This window comes from Papaver somniferum, chromosome 3 (assembly GCF_003573695.1).
Source record: "Papaver somniferum cultivar HN1 chromosome 3, ASM357369v1, whole genome shotgun sequence".
Lineage (NCBI taxonomy): Eukaryota > Viridiplantae > Streptophyta > Magnoliopsida > Ranunculales > Papaveraceae > Papaver > Papaver somniferum.
The window spans coordinates 144,823,304-144,841,843 of NC_039360.1; the positions used below are offsets into that span (position 1 = coordinate 144,823,304).

The 18,540-nt window shown below is 37.3% G+C and overlaps 3 protein-coding genes across 10 annotated transcripts; 2 read left to right on the top strand and 1 right to left on the bottom strand.

The window, feature by feature from the left end:
- Positions 1 to 4,083: 4,083 nt before the first annotated feature.
- LOC113357605 (argininosuccinate lyase, chloroplastic-like) lies at positions 4,084 to 7,835 on the top strand. The gene is made up of 7 exons (XM_026601046.1): positions 4,084 to 4,492; positions 5,114 to 5,377; positions 5,508 to 5,624; positions 5,919 to 6,067; positions 6,508 to 6,799; positions 6,879 to 7,043; positions 7,247 to 7,835. The coding sequence occupies exons 1-7, from the start codon at positions 4,157 to 4,159 to the stop codon at positions 7,496 to 7,498; spliced, it is 1,575 nt and encodes a 524-aa protein (XP_026456831.1). The 5' UTR covers positions 4,084 to 4,156; the 3' UTR covers positions 7,499 to 7,835.
- Positions 7,836 to 7,898: 63 nt separating this feature from the next.
- Positions 7,899 to 9,706, top strand: LOC113357606. Of its 7 annotated transcripts, none has more exons than XR_003363721.1 (5): positions 7,908 to 8,212; positions 8,304 to 8,378; positions 8,470 to 8,510; positions 8,671 to 8,869; positions 8,973 to 9,706. XR_003363721.1 is itself a non-coding variant. In XM_026601047.1 (4 exons), exons 1-4 carry the CDS (start codon positions 8,009 to 8,011, stop codon positions 8,807 to 8,809), a joined length of 459 nt encoding a protein of 152 aa, XP_026456832.1. In that variant the 5' UTR covers positions 7,909 to 8,008; the 3' UTR covers positions 8,810 to 9,701. The 7 variants fall into 7 exon arrangements, 2 of the variants coding, with proteins under 2 accessions (XP_026456832.1, XP_026456833.1); XR_003363720.1 differs by having other exon boundaries at positions 7,909 to 8,212; positions 8,671 to 9,315; positions 9,425 to 9,703; XR_003363724.1 differs by having other exon boundaries at positions 7,899 to 8,212; positions 8,470 to 8,514; positions 8,671 to 9,703.
- A 658-nt stretch (positions 9,707 to 10,364) lies between these two features.
- LOC113357607 (uncharacterized protein At4g38062-like) lies at positions 10,365 to 18,116 on the bottom strand. 2 transcript variants are annotated; one of them, XM_026601050.1, is made up of 6 exons: positions 17,994 to 18,116; positions 14,515 to 17,593; positions 11,556 to 11,675; positions 11,403 to 11,456; positions 11,045 to 11,174; positions 10,365 to 10,495 (listed from the first exon to the last, which is right to left on the bottom strand). In XM_026601050.1, exon 2 carries the CDS (start codon positions 17,583 to 17,585, stop codon positions 14,829 to 14,831), a length of 2,757 nt encoding a protein of 918 aa, XP_026456835.1. In that variant the 5' UTR covers positions 17,586 to 17,593; positions 17,994 to 18,116; the 3' UTR covers positions 10,365 to 10,495; positions 11,045 to 11,174; positions 11,403 to 11,456; positions 11,556 to 11,675; positions 14,515 to 14,828. The 2 variants fall into 2 exon arrangements, with proteins under 2 accessions (XP_026456835.1, XP_026456834.1); XM_026601049.1 differs by having other exon boundaries at positions 14,510 to 17,593.
- Between the last annotated feature and the right edge of the window lie 424 nt (positions 18,117 to 18,540).

An 18,540-nucleotide genomic window follows, 5' to 3' on the forward strand; every position in this document is an offset into this window, starting at 1 on the left:
TGTTATACATCCTCGACGAGGCCGTTTCGTGATCAATGAGGGGGTGGTACTGGTAAGGGATCGACACGTCGTTTGTGGTGGTGCACGACAAGGATTCTTTTCGACTTCTGTTCCTGAGGATGTCAGATCTATGATCCAAGAGAATGCGACCACCCCCCTTCCTGCTGATGCTGTGATCTTCCCCAACTTGTTTATGTTGGCACCTGAGATTAGGCAGATGGTTGTGGATGTTGCTGTCCTTGCTAATGCAGGGCTGGGCGAAGTAAATCTTCCTCAGAATGAGGCATCTCCAGAGCCTATGGCAATGCCAGTACCTGAATCCACTGCTCCAGGGCCTGTAGAGAAAGCTACAGTTGCAACTGGAGATTCTGATGCTGTCTAAATTGGTAGGTTTCAAAACATAGTTCTGAGGGATGTGAGGGATATATTGAATGTTGAAAACAATGTTTCTATTTTGGATTTTCTTTTTTGTCAGAACAAATATTGTTTTTTTGGTGTTGGTTACAGGTGTTGAATGGTTGTTGAATTGTGGTTTCATAAGCCTAATCATGATGATTGTGGAAATGTCTAGATTGATTATGTTCAGAAAGAAGTTGAATTTTGTTTCTATAGTTTTGGGAGTGTTATTGCAATCAGGCCAGAAGGTAGTTCTGTCTGTTCTAAAATATCCAATTTTAACATTGGTACTAGTAGGGAGGTTACTAATGTAGGGGATTCTTAGGATGTGATGAGTTTTAATAGAACAGAAATATAAACTAAGAAAACTTGTAATAGACCTTATATTGAAATTTAGGTAAAAAAGAGAACCTCTTAAGTTAAATGACGGGCAAAAGAGATAGAGAGACATACCAGAAACAAAGTAAGTCACCCATTCAAATTTGAGACGAAATTTCCTTGATAGAAATTGAAGATAACGCAGATGTATTCTGTAGCCAAGAGATGGAGAAGAATCCTGAGTAGCAATTGGAAATGTTTCTATTTTGAATTTCCTTCTAAGAGATTGTACAGCGTGAGTGCAATCTTTAGTTTGAACTGCCTCCGGTGCAGAAAGATTGGATTTTGAATTTGAGATATTGTAAATGTTGCATACATTGGGTGGGGGTTTGAGTTGCAAGAGGAGTGGTTTATTGTACTTCTGAGTGCTATAGAACTTTGTGGAAGAGGGAGTTCTAACTTTCAGAGTTGCAGCCACTGTGAATTGATCTCTGATTGATATTTGATGTTGAGTGTGGTTCATGGAGGGGAAATTCCAGCTTCCATACTTGTGTAATTAGTGATTTGTTTCTCTATAACTTCAATTCCAGTGATAGTGTTTTGGGTGATTTGTGAATTATGTGTGATGTATGTGACTGTCGTCATTTTGTTTCTTGTGATTGCTTTGAGGTTACGTGAGTGATGCAATTGCAACAACATTGAAGCGAGTGATTTGAGATTTCCATTAGGGAAACAGAGAAGAAATTCTTAGCATTTGGAGAAAAGACAGCGAAAAATTCCGGTGAAATGAGACCGTTGGGAGGAAGAAGACAAGAGTACCGACTATTTTTGGCCGTCTACGAGTGGGTTCTGGGAAAGAAAAAGAGGAGAGAGGGGAGAGTTCATCTTTTTTAAATCTATCATACAATGTCGATGTTGAGAAATACATGGGGCACCATATAATGCCGCATTAAATCTATCACATGATTTCAGAAATGAGTGATTAAAGAGGAGTATTAGCTGTGTTGGAGTAATTCGATTGCGGTAAATAAGGGTTCGTTGCTTGGACTTGTAAAGATTTAAAAACATAAAAATATATACAAACGTTTGTCACAGGATCAAGAGACACTAGGACTCAGGATTCCACCATAATCATTCATATAATTAATATATTTATTTCCAAAACAATTATATCTCACATAAAAATAGGGACTCTAATTCTTGCCAAGGTAGATTTTTAGAAGATTAACTGTAAATCTAAAGCATGGCATATCAAAAGTACTAAGACCAAGCATAAACCATCAAAAGAAATGACAATCAATTAAGAAAAATCATAAAACTATTTATAAAAAGTGCAAGAAGTCATAATAAATTATTATATGCGTGAAATATGGCTTCTTCCATCATCCCAGTGTTGGGGTTTAGATAATCATAATAATCATATTCTCAAAATATATTTGATGTTCAAAGTATGATTAAAAAAAATTATAAAACATTGTTTCTGAGACTCACATAAGGCGTCCAGAGAAGAACGACAAAAGATAACTGCAGCTAACTGCGACACTTCGCTGATGCTGTTGACGCTGCTGAGAATAAGTCTGCCCTGGAGAGTCTGTTCTTCGTGTTCTTGAAGCTTTTTAATGGCAGCAGCAGCAGCAGGTGAACATTGCTATTTTTCCTTCTTCTTCGCTCCTCCTGGCTCTGGCTCGACCCCAAACTCTTGATAAACCTTCTCTAACTTCTCTCCACCTCTTATATACTTCACAGCTCAAAGAAATCCCGATAGAATCTCTTTTTTTCTTCTCTGCCAGTTACGGGTTTCTATCTTCTTCTCTCTTCTGTACGCGTCTGTTAGCTATCCCATTGCCACAAAACTCTCTCCTGACTTGAACAAAACTAGATACATGTATATCCAGCGTGAAAGTCTCCTAAAAATTTCTCACAAAATATTTGAACGTGAACAGCAACATACGTGTCCTGTTTGGACTTTGATTGCTTCTCCCGGTCATTCCAGCCACTTCTGGCCCTTAAAATCACCCCTGTTAGCTTCCTATAAGTCCATAGAGTAAGCCCAAACATTTCCATCCCTTTAATCGCACTATAGCTCCTTCAAAAATTCCGATCAAAAACTGCCAGTTAACAAACTCACATTCCCGCCAAAACTTCATTTGAAATGTGAAGAAGAGATGCCCCCTATCCAGCTCCGGTTTCCCTTTAGCAGATGTCTGGAAATGGGTCACCCCTTAGTAATTAGGTTACCCCTTATCCAAAATCGAGGGTCCGTATAGTGAGTTTTCTGGGACATTTTCCGCACTTTTTCGGGGTTCCGCCGGGGTATTTCTGAGGTGCTTCCGGTACTCTATCAACGGAGGTCCAAACGCCGCATTTTCAGCCAATTTCGCCGCAAAACCTTATTCTTCTAAAAACACCTACAAATAAATAAAATAACCAAATAAGTATAGAATCGAGCACTAACACTATATACAATTGAGATATATTAGACACATAAATGCGTCTATCAAGATGCTCGATATGTGAATGTGGGTACATGACATTTCCTCTCTTTTCCTCTTCTCTCTAAGGAACTCTTTTCCTCTTCTCTCTAAGGAAAAACTCTTAGTCTCCATTAATCTCTTGCTCAGATTTGGTCCTTTTTGGACCAGATCTGAGCAAGATTTCTTTTTCTTTTCAAGTTTTAATCAAATAAAGTAGATTTCTTTTGTTTTTGATGTCATTTGAAATATTTCTTCGCTATTTGGAGCGATTTTTCTTCGCCATTTGGGGCGAGTTTATCTTCGCTTTGAGAGCGATTTGTTCAAACCTTGATCGCTGGTTGGTGACTTGCTATTCTCGATTCAAGAACATCAACAATCCAATACGGTATTGCTTAGAATCTATATTCAATCTAAGGACTTCAGGGCATCCGGGTTCATTTGGATCTATAAGATTTTGGGCAAATAACTCCTTTCTTACGGGAGTATCTCTTATTGAAGAAGAAGAAAATCTGATTAAATGGTCGGAATCGATTCCGGATTATACCATCATCCTTCCCTACTATATTTACAAAAAATGGATATCTTTACGGTATATGGCTCTTTCTCTTCGCGATGTATTTGTAATTGATATCTTCATTTATTATCTTGTACCTTGATGTTTTTGTTATTCTTATAAGCGATCATGTAATCACGTTTTGAACAATGCAATATCAAAGTCCAATGAGTTTATAGCTCGAGTACCATCTGTTTCAGTGTGTTGCTTTGTTCATGCAGGCTATAGTTTGAACAATGCACCAGCGAACCACCGGATGGCACACAGGTCGTCAGAAACAAATCAACTTAAGGTGTACCCGGTGCGAAGCACGGGTTATTAAGGAGAGCACTATTTGGCAGAAAAGTGGAAAACCCAATAGGTGCTCTTGCTTTAGTCTCCACAGAGCTCTTGGTTAGGGTTTATCAGAGAAGATATGCAAGGAACATTAATCAACTCCTCATTGTTACTTCCACAACAACTTAGTTTGATTTCAAAATCTCGATTTCATCTAGGGTTTTGCAAAAATACCCAAAAGAAGAAATCTGCGATTTTTAGTGTTAATGAAACTATGCGTGATTCTTCTTCTTCTTCAGTAATATTAGCAGAGAAGAAACAAAATGAGAAAGAAGAGAAGCTTTGGGGAGGTAGATTTGAAGAAAGTGTTACTGATACTGTCGAGAAATTTAGTGAATCAATTTCTTATGACAAAGCTTTGTATAAACAAGATATTAAGCAAAGTAAAGCTCATGCTACTATGCTTGCTAAACAGGTTACATTTTTCAATCGTTTTGCTCATATAATCATTTCGTTAGTTTATTCGAATTGATTGAAATCGATGAAAATGGAGAATTGAAACTAAGTAGCTGATTTTTTTTATGCATTGATTGACTGGGGAAAATTTGCACGTTTACATAGTGAGGCTCTTGTTTAATGTTCTGTCTTAGGTTGTAATTGTTACATATCATTATCATGATTTGTGTTAGTTCAGCCTCGGGGTTTTCATATCCTACTTGATTAAGTGGTTAATTGTTAACGCCATGACTTGTATTGATTGGATAAAATGTGATTTTGGGGGTTCTATTGTCATTTCTACAGACTCAGAAAATTGTCATGAGTTCTTCTTATTAATGTTTCTTACATTCTCTTTTGTTGGCGAAATCTGGAACTTAAAGGATGTATTTTCCTTTTTATGGGGAATCAAAGGAGCCTCTAGTTGGGAACACGCTTAGGCTTGGTCGCATGAGTGAGAGAGGCTTCAGCATTAGACCCTGTGTCATAAAATGTTTCTAGTTGGTTTGCGATTTTATGATATCTAGAAACATTATACGGTAAAGACAATATCATGGTTTGTATATATTGTGCTTTTGCTGATATAGTTATGGGTATGCAGGGTTTGATGACTGCCAGTGACAGGGATGCCATTCTTCAAGGTCTTGACGAAATAGAGAAGTGTATTGAAGGAGGGGAGTTTGTTTGGAGAACAGATAGGGAGGATGTGCACATGAACATTGAAGCAGCTCTTACCGATTTGATTGGTGAACCTGCAAAAAAGCTTCATACAGCTAGGAGCCGAAACGATCAAGTTGTTACAGATCTACGACTGTGGTGTCGTGATGCTATAGATAAGATCCTTCTATGCATCAAACGTCTACAGGTATTATGTCTTTCCTTGATTCTTTTCTTTTCAATATTTGTCTCTCTTGTAGATTGTCTTATTGTGGCCATATGGCGCAATTGTCTCTTGTATTCTTGTTGTTTGAACTTTTTTGTTATTTTCTCTGAAGGTTGCTCTAGTAAACCTGGCTAAAGTAAATGAAGGTCTCATTGTTCCTGGCTATACTCATCTGCAAAGAGCCCAACCTGTGTTACTGCAGCATCTTCTCTTGTCATATGTTGAGCAGGTTTGATTTGGGCACTTTTATCCTTGGTAGAAAGACAAAACACCACACTTTGACGTGAAATGTATCATTTAACTGCTAGAGGCCACTTAAGTTACAATTTCATAGGGCGTGATGTTTGGTTTCATTTTCTATCTTAGCTTACTTAAGTGACGCAAGGGATATTTCTAACAAAATGTATATTTTCCGTCCAAAATTTTTCATTTAGTATTTTCTTAGGTGGAGTGCTGCTTTCATAGAACTGCTGAGTTGTTAATAAGTAATAACTAATACTCGTGACTATGGTGCTATCTGTAGCTTGAACGTGATGCCGGACGATTAGCAGATTGCAGAAGTCGGCTTAACTTCTGCCCTCTTGGAGCATGTGCATTAGCGGGTACCGGCTTACCTATAGATAGATTTATGACCTCTGACGCTCTGGGGTTTACTGCACCCATGAGGAATAGGTATATACTGAGACCATGACTAATATCACAATTAAACATGTTAACATAGCATCCTTACTAGTAGAGTAAGGGTTCATACAAACAGTAGCTTCAACTGGGTATCGTGTATCACCTTCAACCAGCGAAATCCCAGCTTTCAATTGGTTTTCAAGTTATCGAGCATCCAGTTGAATTTATACCCGTTTATTATATGGACTTTTCTCTGACCATCTTTCTTCATTCTCTTTGTGTTAAGAGAAGAATGTTCTTGCATACGGTTTTACTGACCTGTTTGGGTTGCTTTAGACTTTAGAACTTGAGTATGAACCACCTATTAATGCCATATGAAATGGCATCAAACTCACTATTTATGTTGCATAAATTAAGTAAAGTTGCGCTCGTTTCTATGATTTTCAGAAGCTGGTTAAGATATGTAATTCTTTTCAATGGTTTTAAAACAGCATTGATGCGGTTTCAGACCGTGACTTTGTTCTGGAATTCTTGTCAGCAAATTCAATTGTAGCTATCCATCTTTCTCGACTTGGTGAAGAATGGGTTTTATGGGCGTCGGAGGAGTTTGGGTTCCTTACCCCAAGTGATGCAGTCTCCACCGGCAGTAGCATCATGCCTCAAAAGAAGAACCCTGACCCAATGGAACTTGTTCGTGGAAAATCTGCCAGAGTTGTAGGAGACCTTGTCACCCTTCTTGTACTTTGCAAGGGACTTCCACAAGCTTACAACCGTGATTTACAGGTAATACTTCTGACATTACGGATGTGTAGTTATATCTGGGATACATCTTGATAGAATAAGCTATTTTCTGTTGGAGCAGGAAGACAAGGAGCCTCTATTCGACAGTGTTAAAACAATAATAGGAATGCTTGAAGTGTCTACGGAGTTTGCACAAAATATCACCTTTAACCACGAAAGGATTCAAAGGGCTTTACCAGCTGGGCATCTTGATGCTACCACAGTTGCAGATTATCTAGTAAACAAGGCATGTTGTGTCCTTCCAAATTCTTGGTTTTCCGTATAAAAACGACCTTCTCATTATGTTTTCTTATATTTACATGAATGAGCATAGAAAACTGACAGATGTTAGAAGGAAGAATGTGAAGTGTTGGTTGTGTTTCTAGTTGTCTGGTAAATCTTTCCGATTTATTGAACAAAAAATCTGATACATCTTTTCTTATTGTGCAGAATATTCCATTTAGGACTTCCCATGATATAGTTGGACGATCAGTTGCATTGTGTGTTTCAAAAAAGTGCGAGCTACAGGACTTGTCCCTGGATGAATTGAAAAGCTTAAGTCCAATTTTTGAGCAGGATGTTTACGAGTACCTTGGTGTAGAGAATTCAGTAAAGAAATTCCGCTCGTATGGATCAACAGGTTCGGAGTGCGTAAGAGATCAACTTGGTTACTGGTCTAACAAGCTCGAAATTGACAGATAAAACGAATTCCTGAATAAGTGCAGCTACTCGGAGGCCAGACAGAATTGCAAGGCAAGAATCCAAACATGTGGTGTGTGGTGCCACTGGACAGCCTCACTTCACCGCTAATATGGTTTCTGTTGCTTCCTGAGTAGCATTTTTGTACTGAATTTTTTTTTTTTTTTTTTCATATCAGTAGGTAAAGAAATTTTGATAGAACCTAAGATACCAACATTTTCTTTTTCTTTTAAGTACGTTATAGAGTTCTATTTTGATTTAGAACTTTTTATATACTCACCTGATCCACATTGGGGAATGGCTGTTGTATCTTATACTTGGTTCTGTGTTGTGATGATCAGAGGACGAGAATTTCTGCCCCATACATTTTTTAAGGCGTAGACAAAGCTGTTAATATTGGACCAATCAAATGGTTAGAAACTAATAACACGTGTCTATGACCCAATTTGTTTTACTTAAAAAGGAGAGTCAGAGAGGGAACTACAACAGGAATTCACTTTTCTTCAGCCATTAATGGCGAGAAAAGGTGGAAGAGATGAAGAGGAGAATTCTCATAGAATTTCAATGTTGTCATCAACATCATCTCGACGCAGAGTAATGACAGACCCATTTTTACTTGTCTGCAAATGCTTCAGCTTCTTTGTATCCTTGGCTGCAATTCTCTGCATACTTGTTAATATCCTTTCTGCATTCAAATCATTCAAAAATGGATCAGACGTGAGTATTTTCTCACATTCATTAATATCTTCTTTTACCAAATCCTTGATTACTTCTTTACCTAGTTTTTTTCTCAAACACTTTGTTGTAGATTTTTCCGATGTTATGCAGTTGCAATCGCAGTATTCGTTGTTGTTGCAGAAACAGAATGCAGATTCATTTTAAGGTTTTGGAGGGTAACGAAATGAATTTATGAATCTTTTGGGTATATCTTTTCTCACTGTTTGAACATACAAAACTCATGCAGTACGTTGCAGGTATTAGAATACTGGGCTGGTAGAGGAATGCTTCAGATCTTGTAGGTCTCCTTTTACACCGATTATTGTTAAAAGTCCCCTTGTTGTTTGTGCTTTAAAATTGGCTTAAAAAAAACTGATTAGTATTACAACAAGATTGTTTGCTGTGATTAACATGCATTAAAGTGAAAGTACGTAACAACATCGTCGTCAATGTTTCAGTGTTGCCGTGATGACAAGAGCTTTCCCTGATGTTAATGGAGCGAGAAAAGATCTTGTTCTACTTCAAGAAGTATCAAGCTATTTGCTTCTAGCCTGTGGCATGACGTATCTAATTTCGGCAATTCTGACTTTTTCATGAGTACATGTTTAGGCTATTTGGTTTCTTGAAAGAGCTGAAGTGATGATGGTCTTCTGAGCTGTATGTATGCTTGAGAGTGTGTTGATGTTCCTAACCTCTATAAATGCAACCTTGCTCCGAGATAATCCTGATCGGTGTTTGTTGAACATTCCCAATTTATCAGGGTGTTCTATGCATTGGTTTTCTAAAACGTGCCCGTCAATCAAAAGAAATTACAAGGATTCAAGCAGTCAAGGATCTTGAAGAATTGGAGAGGCGAAAAGGGGAACTTGAAGCGTTACTAGCCATGGAAAGAGCTTGAGACAGGTTATCAAGTAGTAGACAAAGGTTGATGATTTGAACATGGTTAAGCATTTTGTTCGCTCCAGTAGACCAAAATGATGCCTCCAGTAGACCAAAATGATGCCTTCATGCGGTCTAGTAGTACACGTGCCTGCATGAAAAATCAACTCGTCTTTATTCATCTCAGTATTCAAAAGCATTGCAGTTTGGAGGATGAGAATGAGGTAAAGTTTCCTTGCTGATAACATTATGACCTCTTAAATTCTTTGAGATGAAAGCTTGTACAGATTGTTGATAAATTTTAGCTGCTCAATTGGCATGCAATAAAAACAGATAAAATACGTTGCAGTCAGATAGGAATTTTAGAGATGCAATTGATGAAAGCAGCACATAATACAATTCTCATCTGTAATCAAAATGGTACATCTCTTTCGAGGTCTATATGACTGCTTTGTGATCCCAAAATTTCTTCAACATGTTTTTACACACCCAGTAACTTGAAGTATCTTCTTCAAATGGTAGTGCATTAAGTGTATATCTGGATCGTGCATTAAATTTCAGTCTCGGATCGTGCATTAGGTGAATACTAAGCACCTGATATAGACTTTGTAACCAATCACCCTCAATCCACATGTTTGCAATAAAACTTTGCAATTCATCCTCCTCTTCAGTTCCAATGTCATGTAAGAACCTCTTAGATTCTGATGCATATGGTGGGAATACAGTAAAGATATGAAATAAGTGCACTACATTGTTGAAATTCCATAGGCATAAGCGGCAGTGTGCATCTGGATAGACCTGGTTAATTGCTTTGCAGTCTATGCCTATTGAGATGAATAAAACTCAAATTTTTAGAAGGAATCTCAACGTTCAAGTCAAACTGCTAAAAACAGATTTTCTGTGTACACTTTTATACTTGCAATTTACTGTAAACAATTTCACGTGAGGCATATGCTTCATCTGTTTGCAAAATCTCTGGTTGAGGCGTGCAAGTCAAACCTTAATTTTGGATGAATCCTAGGACCCGGATCTGGATGCCCGAGGGACTAAGTTATCAGTCTGCTCAAGAGGCAAGCAGTATAAAGTTTCACTACGAAAAAGCAGCTGCAAGTAAAACTCCAAGACTCTTTTGGCATCCTCAAATGATTAATCACAATAAATTAGACCTGATCTAGATAATGTCACTACAAATTCCAAGTGGATAAATAGTATTTATTAATTTTTATTTTTTGTTTGAAGAATACTACAGCTAAGTTCAGAATAGTATTACAAGCTTTACTTAATGAAACTGGAAATTCGTCTCCTCAGCGTTGTCTTATCCTTTCTTAGGCATTGCAGCAAGTTTAGTATACATCCTTGCTATAGACTGGTATCCTCTTAGATCACCAGACCGAAGAAGATTTCCTGCGTCAAAGTGAACAGAAAAACGAGATTAACATGTAACCCACAGAATGTGCACTTGACTAATATGAGTTACGAAAGTAAAGGGCTTGCATCCCTAATAACAGGTTCAAATGATACTATATATGTCGATTAAAGTCCTAAGTTGACATATCCTTTCATGCACATATCATTCTTTGGCGAAACCAAGATACCATAATAATTGTCGGTATTGAGGATCCATGGTTCACAACAGGCATACAATTCGAGATCGTAAGATTTGATGATGAATATATTGATTAGCTATATCCTTTCAATCACTGTTACACATTCAGTTTGGTACCACATCTAAGCTTAACAAATGTGGGCAACATGATCATATTTCTGTTACACACACTGCATTTCTTTCAATTTGGGCAACATGATCATATTTCATAATCTGGTTCTGAGCAATACAGAATATTTCACCAGGTCAAATTACTAGGAAGCATTTTTGTAGGAAGTGATAGTATCTAATCTGCGTTAAAGCTAATATGACAAGCCTAAAATCCATGAATTTTTCAATCGACATACCTGAATCACAATTAAGAGGGCTATCAGCTTCTGGATGTGCCATCAGAGCAATTATGGCCCTACAAACTGACTGGAGAGTCCAAGCAGGGCTCCATGCAGTTTTCAAGATGTCTAGACAAATCTCTCCTGTCTGGAAAGTTGGAAATGTGAACAGCTATGGTTAAATTCGCATAAGAAGAAATGAGTTACTGCCTCAACAGTGTCAGTACTATTTTATATCTAGTTCTCATCCTTACAGAGACAAGAAGATACTATAAAGAATAAAGTAAAAGAGAAAATTGGCCCACTCATCATGTAAAAACAAATAGAGAAAGAAATCCAAAAATTGCATTTGAAAAGTTTGAAAGAAGAAGAGCACCTTTAAATGCACATTTGGATGAAATATTTTTGTTAGGAACCGCACTTGAGGAGGCTGCAAAGGGTATTGTTCAGGGTTCAACAGAATATGTTAAAGTTATCAACAGTACAATGAAATAGAAAATGATATTCAACCCATTATGATATTCATTACCTTAATAAGGGCAGTCCACTTAAATATGTTAGTGTCATCGCACACAAGTTGGATATCTGGATCAGCTGCTTTTTCTCGCTGCACTTCTTTGTATCCCTTGAAGAGCCTAGCCCTAGATGCCTGTAAATGAGGCACAACCAATAGATAAATAGAAAGTATAGCATCATCGGTATCAAATATCTATGCTCCGCAAATGTAAAAAAATCACACACAAGAGTTCTTCAAGAGTGCTAACAAAATGACATGCTAAACATAATAAAAACATAGGTTGAATACACAGCAGCGCAGACATCCATCTTCCGTAGTACATATCTGGTGAAAGTCTACACTAATTCAATATTGGCATATGTGATCCACTAAGATAGCTCCGAAATCAAATATGAATGAAAGGTTGATAGTACATACACAAAATGACTGCAACAAATATATAAGGACATAGAAAAAGACTTTCGATTGTTATTTTTTAATAACACAACATTAGTACAAGATCATGAAGTAAAACCCGAATCATGTAATTCAGACCTTAAAGAGGAAGACATTTGAAGACAGGGCAGTTGAAATCAATCTAACTGAACTTATAACTTATGGGTTATGGCAGAAGCCTCGATATAGGAATAAGCCATAAGAGTTCTTGAAGAGTGTTAACAAAATGACATGCTAAACATGATAAAAACACAGCAACGCAGTACATATCTGGTGAAAGTCTACTCTAAATCTAAATCAACACTGGATCCTCATAAATAGTGAATAGTTTTAGCCATATGTGATCCACTAAGATAGCTCCGAAATCAAATATACATGAAAGGTTGATAGTACATACATAAAATGACCACAACAAATATATAAGGACACATAACAAGAAATTTGATTAATTTTTAATAACACAACATTAGTACAAGATCATGAAGTAAAACCCGGATCATGTAATTCAGACCTTAAAGAGGAAGAGGTTTGAAGATAGAGCAGTTGAAATCAATCTCACTGAAATTATAACTTATGGCAAAAGCCTCGATATAGGAATAAGCCTGATTTCGCAAACACAGGTGAGAAATATGTCCGATAACAGACTAGGAAGCATGGACACAATAGATGACCAATTTAACAAAGCCTACATTTATACACTGCATACACGCGAACCAGACGCCACAAGCAACAAACATATAAGTGTGTGTCTTCTTAGGTTATAGTCAAAGAAATTCTAACACTGCGGTGTCACACTATCACGAGTATATATCTATCTGGTTTTCTCTGCAGTTTTCACATTATGACTAACAACTGGGATGAAGACCATGAGGTATTGTCAATTAGGGATTCGGTCAATTCACGATATCAATACTCTAGCATATACGCTTCATTTAATCAACTTATACTCTAGCACTCGAGTTTCCTTGTTTTCTAACTGCTCCTACTTCGTAGACAAGTTTTCCAATTTTTACATTTAAGCTGAACTGATGATATACTAGTAGTTACACTTCCTCTAGTAACAACTTCTTTATCATTTATAGCCTACTACATTTATTAGCCCAAAATCCTGAATCAATATTACACATGTTACATCGAAATTAACAAAACTAAAATACTAATAGACAGAAACTAAATACACGCACATGGAATGAAAAAGCAACCAAAATGGGTAAAATAACTGATCTGCATTTTAATTTGCTTAGTTGTTTGTAGAGTCCATTACAATTCAATGCAAAATATGGAAATCCTAATAAAGAATCCCCCTTTTCCCCCAGAAACAAATAAGATTCGACGAGAATGATGATGACAAAAGAGTTCGCCTTAGAACTACACAATCAATTGAAACACAAATCATATGCGATCTGCTTAATAGATACATACACTACAAACAACACAAATTCTTAACAATACTAGATTCTTAAGATGTAACGGACTTTCTCAAACAGAAATAGTCACCAACAACGCCTAGGGCTAGGGTACCTTGGCACTATACTCCATGTTACTAGCTTGCAAAGTTACTGACAACTTGGATCACAGGAGTAGGATGATCTCAAACAAATAGCCTTACGAGCTCATAAAGCGGAGTATAATTCCAAGGTATGCTGATATGTAGGCATTGCTGGTGGCCTAATCCGGTTGAGAAAGTGTGATAACATCGTAGAATCTAGTATGACACAGCAGTAATCTTTAGTGAAATTAGTGCAAGGAAAGACCTAAAGTAATCAATGTGACCTTGTTCCACGACAGATGACCTAAGATGAATATACATAGGTATCGAAGTATCACTCTATGCTCAGCTAATATAGAGGAAACTACACACAAGAAATCTGCAAGAGTGTCGACGAGATGGTACTCTAATAAAAACGTGGGTAGACATCCAAGTTCCATAATACTATATCTGATGATAGTCGACACCAAATCCATATGAATCCTCATAGATAGTGAATAATTAATATCTATATGTGATACATTCACATGTCTCCAAACTCAAATATACTTGAAAATTTGAAAATACATACATAAGATGACAAACAAATGTATAAGGTATACCACACAGGAAAAGTAGTTTGATTGTGAATTTATGATAACACAACATTAGCACCTTAAAAAAAATATTTAAAAACCGATCAGTTGAAGTCAATCTCAGTGAGCTTACAAGTTATGGACCTTAATTTGGATGAATCCTAGGACCCGGATCTGAATGCCCGAGGGACTAAGTTATCAGTCTGCTCAAGAGGCAAGCAGAAGCCTATGTTACATACAGCTCTAATTCTCCAACATTTTTCGACACATATTATGAGGTTTAACAAGTTTCAGATGTCAGTGCAGTAATCCCCTCCTCGGTTCCACTCTTTCTTCACATTCTTGAACAAGAAATTCTAAATAGAGCGCTAGTTACTCAATCTCGATAATGCTGAAGTTTTAGATTATTAACAAGGGAAAGGAAGCTGGGGTTCATAGAAATGTAATTACCGCTATTGGTGACTTACCATACTTCAACGTGTGAGGAAGCGAATGCTGGAAAAAAGGCCGAAACTGCTCTAGAGTGAAGGTTCCAACTGCAGTACCTTGCTCAACAATCTCCTGTAAACTCGAAGTAACAAGAATAGGAGAAGAGACAGAGAACTCAAAGATGTAATATACAAGCTCAAAACAAATCATTATACCATGATTTCTTACATATAGATAGGCAAGAAATCACGCCACAGCTTAGAAAGAAAATATCAGAAAAATGAAAAACGAGCCATTTGATACATGGCTACTAACAAAGCAAGAGAACAACAGCATTATTTACTAGCTTGCCAAATTTTAGCAGCTAATATTACGCTCCTTCAATGGCGATCTTCCTTCAAGATCGAATTCAACATTCTTTGCTGATCTAGTGTGAAGTGTATTTACATTCTCTATGTTCAGGTCATAAACCTCCTCATTGTCATCATTTTCAATCAAATCTGTCACCAGTTCATTAGCCTTGTTGATACTCTGCATGGTACTCTCTAGTCTTGCCATAAGCTCTGTGTCTTTATCAGAAAACCCACTAACCCGGCCAGAGAAATCTCCGAGAAGGTCCAAAAACTCTTTCTTCTCGGATGTCAGCTTCAGTATTTCATCGCCCAAGAGGATTTTATCAGTTTCCAGCTTCTCGATCACACCTTCTAGAGTTCTTTCTTTATTCCCAAGTTGATCTCGAACTTCTTCGAATTCTGAATGTTTCACTTCCAATGCAGCTTCAAGGTTTTCCTTCTCTTGCTTAAGGATTTGCTCCATTTCGATTTGTGCAAGAAGTGAAGTCTCCATCTCCCTTCGAATTTCTTGGTTTTCTTCTAAGCAAACTTGTAGCCGTTCAGCTACAGATTTCCATCTTTCCAATTCAAACTCCGCTTCGCTTTCTTCATTGGTTCTTTCAGCCAATTCGGTATTTAATTCCTCAATCATCTCTTTGTACCTCTCAAGCTCTTTCTGCATTGCGGAATACTGCTGCTCAGATACTTCCAACAACTCAATCTTCTTCTCTAATGATGAAGTTACATCACAGCATTTCTCAGTTGATTCCTCAAGCATCCTTTTATAACTCTCAAGCTCGGTCTTCGTCGCGGAATACTGCTGCTCAAATACTTCCAACAACTCACTCTTCTTCGCTAATGATGAAGTTATATCACAGCACTTCTCAGTTGATTCCTCAAGCATCCTTTTATACCTCTCAAGCTCGGTCTGCATAGCGGAATGCTTCTGCTCAGACACTTCCAACAACTCACTCTTCTTCTCTAATGATGAAGCAATGTCACGATACTTTTCAATCTCATCATAGGCTTTCAACAATGAATTCTTCTTTTCCTCCAGCTGACCTATCAGATCAGCAATTTTTTCGTCTTTCTCCTTGCTGTGGAGTTCCATCTCAACTTTCGAGTTCGACATGTTTGATGCATTCAATGACTCGATCTTCTTCTCCAGTGATGTTACAGTCTGACGACATTCTTCCATTTCAGCATAGGCTTTTTCCAGGGAGCTGTTCTTCTCATCCAACTGCTCCATTAGCCGAGCAATTTGCTCTTCTTTCTCGAAGTCGCAAAGTTCCGTTGCAGCTTTCGAGTTCGACAGATTTGATTGAGCATCTGAAAATCCTGATTTGTACACCATGAGCAACACGGACATTTCTTCATTATCGAGCTTTAGTTGTAATATCGTCATATTGCACTGTTCTAGTTCCATCTGCAGGTCCTGGATTTGTTTCTCCTTCAAATCCAATTCAGATTCTCTTGCTTTCAGATGCACAGAACATTCCTTGTGAACTTGCTCCAAACCACTAAGTTTGTTAAGTAACACAGACATTTCTTCATTATTGAGCTTCAAATGTAATATTTTTGAAGTAGTGTGTTCGAGCTCCATCTGCAGGTCCTGGACTTGTTTCTCTTCCAAAGCCAATTCAGATTCTCTAGCTTTCAAATTCACGGAGCATTCCTTGTGAACTTGCTCCAAACCTTTAAGCTTGTTACGTATCTTCAACAGCGAAGAAGCTGCTCCGGCATCTTGGATCCGAGCTTCCTGAAATTCTTTAAGAGATCCCCGCAACTCCCGATTTTCTTCCTCGAGTTGGCCTATTCTGAACTCCATCTCTTTCGATAAAGTTTGTTTCGTCCCCAACGAGTTTCTCAGTGATGCAATTTCTTCATCCCTTTGAGCTGTCAGAATGTCAACCTTTGAATTTGCTTCTTGGTAATCTGCAAAGACATTCTCATAAGACTGTTTTGATTCAGAAAGTTGAACTTCGAGTAACTTCCTTCGGCTTTCCTCGTGGGCAAGAGCTTGATTGCACATCTCCAACCGACTTTGAAGACTTTCAGAGATTCTAATTTGTGAATTCAAACTTGTTTGTGATGAAGAAATCTCATCGATGAGGTTTGATTTTTCCTTAGCCCATTCCTTCTTACTCAACCGAAACTCGTCTTGGATTTTGTTGTGCGCTTCTTGGAGATGCTCAAACTGCTCCATCTTCCATTTAAGCTGATCCTTAAACTTGCTATTTTCCTCTTCAAGTTGGATACACATGTCTTCTCTCTTTCTCAGATCTTTACTCCCATTTGCCCTTTGTTCAGCTTCAGAACACTTTTTCTTTGTCACATTTAAGAGTTCCTTAAGACCTGCAATCTCCTCTTTAAAACTGTTAACCTTCTGCTCTTGTTCCTCACTCTTCATATTTGACTCATCCAAAGCAACTAACAATTTTCTCGTGTCCCCTTCCAATTTCTCCAACTTCTCTTCATAATCAGATCGAAGTTTCTCATTGACAGCACGCAAATGTTTAACTGCAGATTCTTTTTCATCCATACTATTCTTAATATCTTCATACATTTGCTTGGTATCTAAGAAGTCAGCAGTCTTTGCACTTAATTCTCGAGCTTGTTTATCAATCTCCAGATTTGCTTCTCTAATCTTAGCCACCTGTTCATCACGAGCTCTCTTTAATCTCTCAGACAAATCTTCTTTGGTTTGACATTCAGCTTCCAGCTTCTCTATTTTACCTTTAGCATCATCTAGTTCTTTAATAAGCTTTTCCATATCTTCCATCTTGAAATCTGTTTCAAGAAGAAAAATAACATTTAGAAACTGATAGTACAATTTAAATCCCTAAAGATATCATCTTTAAGAGGCATAAATAATCTATTCCCTGAAATTAAAACCCCAGAGATTCACACTACAATCTCAATTTGTTTCAGTATTGTTCACTGGGTTAACCTAAACCCTGGAAATAAAAGAAGCTAAAGAATGAACTGTCATCTTCAAACAATTAAAACATACCCAATATTCAAATCAGCACAAATAACAACTCAGTCTAGCATAATGAGGGCAAACTAAGGAGCTTATGATTAGAAAAAAACCCTACATTTGAGAAGTAAACCACAGAGACCAAGTGATTCAAGTACCAAAAACAAACCCTAGATAGGAAATTGCAGACAGAATGTAAGATAAAATTACCTGATTAATGCGAGTAGAAAGTTTTCCCCAAATTTGAGATGGTAATTTGTCAGTAGTTTTTTGTTCTAGGGTTTCGATTTTGGAGAGAAGAAAAAGTAAAAAAAAATCCTTGCTAATCCTTTTCTTTTTTTAAACAGAGATCCGTTAGCCTAGCAAAAGTTTATTTAAGTTTGAATATAGTTAAGACTGTTGGGGAAGGAATAATAACGGCGATTTACTTTCCTTTTAAACTCAAATAATCAGATAACGGCTATATAAATTCCCGTATAATACGTGATCTTTCCACCGTACTTTTCTTCAAAATTTGGCCCACGTGTTAGTATAGTACTGTAGTTAGACATTGATTCTTCCAACAGAACAGTGCTTCTTATTTATTTTTTTTGACATTTGCAAATTCATTAAGAAAGATTTGAGTCACAACATCCCAGTTACATGCCAGGATAGAGAGACCGAATCCTATGAAAATATTTGTGTTAATAGTCCAATCGAATAACAGAGATTCCACTTCTAAAATGATCTGATTTATATTTCTAAAGACATTTTTATA